This window comes from Camelina sativa, chromosome 17 (assembly GCF_000633955.1).
Source record: "Camelina sativa cultivar DH55 chromosome 17, Cs, whole genome shotgun sequence".
Lineage (NCBI taxonomy): Eukaryota > Viridiplantae > Streptophyta > Magnoliopsida > Brassicales > Brassicaceae > Camelina > Camelina sativa.
Window position 1 is genome coordinate 28,132,488 of NC_025701.1, and position 2,030 is coordinate 28,134,517.

General features: G+C 40.7%; 1 protein-coding gene across 4 annotated transcripts in view; it reads left to right on the forward strand.

Annotated features, from left to right (window-relative positions):
• Positions 275 to 2,030, forward strand: part of LOC104758203 (aspartyl protease APCB1) — a 3,826-nt gene continuing 2,070 nt past the window's right edge. For 3 of the 4 annotated variants that reach the window (XM_019238691.1, XM_019238690.1, XM_019238689.1), the window contains exons 1-3: positions 278 to 1,051; positions 1,136 to 1,259; positions 1,345 to 1,574. In XM_019238691.1, the coding sequence (XP_019094236.1) occupies positions 441 to 1,051; positions 1,136 to 1,259; positions 1,345 to 1,574 (965 nt within the window). In that variant the 5' untranslated portion in view covers positions 278 to 440. Of the gene's footprint in view, positions 1,052 to 1,135; positions 1,260 to 1,344; positions 1,575 to 1,676; positions 1,917 to 2,030 lie in introns of all 4 variants that reach the window. The other variant, XM_010481032.2, reaches the window with a different exon arrangement.

A 2,030-nucleotide genomic window follows, 5' to 3' on the forward strand; every position in this document is an offset into this window, starting at 1 on the left:
AAAATCCACTGTTATTCAAAACAGTTTGTGGATTTGGATTTTAATAAGTTTTAGGGATTCTGGAGGATTTGAGAGGATTTGTTTAGTTAAAAATACAGAAATCCAAATCTCATGGTTTTAGGTGGGATTTGAAAGAATTTTCCTATAAATCATATCAACTTCCCTAAAATCTATAGAAATTCCAAATTTACTAAATCCCATCAAATCCTCCAAAATCATTATTTCAATACACCCCCCATATGTCTATGTGTGTATTCAATTTTCAAATAGTAGACAAAATAAACCTCTCCTTCCTCGCAGCTTCGTCGTGTATGAGAAGCTAGCTTCTTGACTCTTTGACCACTTGTACTCCTCTGCCATTAACTTCTTCTCTTCCTAATTCCCCATTCTCTATCTCCGATCGAAACCAACCCAATTCGATCGGAATTAACCACCAGAGAATGGAGCCAAATCTTCATGACCAGCAACAACAACAACAACGAGTCCACGGCGTAGTCGTAATCACTCTCCCACCATCCAATGACCCTTCACAAGGCAAAACTATCTCTGCTTTCACCCTCACTGATCACGATTACCCAATAGGGATCCCACCCGAGGAAGACCTAAACCCGAGTTTTCAACCCGACCCACATCACCACAACCCGCAATTTCAACTCTGGTTCTCGGATCTCTCCATGAATTCTCCGAGATTAGTTCTGAGTCTTCTCGCTATCTCGCTTATCGCGATTGCTCTGTACGGCTCTGTTTTCTCCAACTCTGTTACCATGTTTAGGGTTTCTGATGAGAGGAACCGTGACGACGATAACAGCGACCGCGAAACGACGTCGTTTGTTTTCCCTGTGTTTCACAAATTGAGGGCTCGAGAGTTCCATGACCGGATCTTAGCGGAAGATTTGGGTGTAGTAGAGAATCGAATCTTTGTGGAACCAATGGATTTAGAGCTGGTCAACCCTGTGAAAGTCAACAGTGTTTTATCTACAACCGCTGGTTCTATCGACTCATCCTCCTCCACTACGATGTTCCCCGTCGGTGGTAACGTGTATCCTGATGGGTATGTATGCTTTAAACTATCTGAAATGTGAATGTTTGTGTGTTGCTTAAAGCACAAGTAAACAGAGATTTGTTTTTGTTGTAGGCTGTATTATACACGGGTTCTTGTTGGGAAGCCTGAAGATGGACACTACTATCATCTTGATATTGATACTGGAAGTGACTTGACTTGGATCCAGTGTGACGCGCCTTGCACTAGTTGTGCGAAGGTAATTTAAAGATCTAGTTATTTTTTGAGATTTAAGGAGGATGTCTCTCTTTGGAATTGCTGATGAACATTTTGGTGGGAGTTAGGGAGCTAATCAACTATATAAGCCAAAAAACGATAACTTGGTTCGATCTTCGGAGCCCTTATGCGTAGAAGTCCAAAGGAATCAAATGAAAGAACATTTTGAGAGTTTACAACAGTGTGACTACGAGATTGAATACGCTGATCATAGCTATTCCATGGGAGTTCTCACCAAAGATAGGTTTCATCTCAAACTCCACAACGGATCACTAGCCGAGTCAGATATAGTTTTCGGGTAACCATTACTCTTTGTTAAGAATTTGTGATTTTGTTATGGAATAATATATTGAGTGTTTTCATGCTGTGAATTTGGCTTTTCGTGATTGGAACTTTTAAGGTGCGGATATGATCAGCAAGGGCTACTGTTGAACACTCTGCTAAAGACAGACGGGATTCTCGGTTTAAGCAGAGCTAAAATTAGCTTACCTTCTCAACTTGCAAGCCGAGGTATTATCAGCAATGTGGTTGGCCATTGCCTTGCCTCTGATTTAAACGGTGAAGGATATATTTTCATGGGAAGTGATTTGGTTCCATCACATGGAATCACATGGGTTCCTATGCTTCACCATTCCCGTTTGTAAGTGCTTAACGTAATCAGCCTAATCTGAGAAACCTAGCAGCTTAGAATAGCTTTGATTGCATGCTTATTTGAATAGAATTTGGTACATTCTTAAAAAGTTTCAAATCTTTG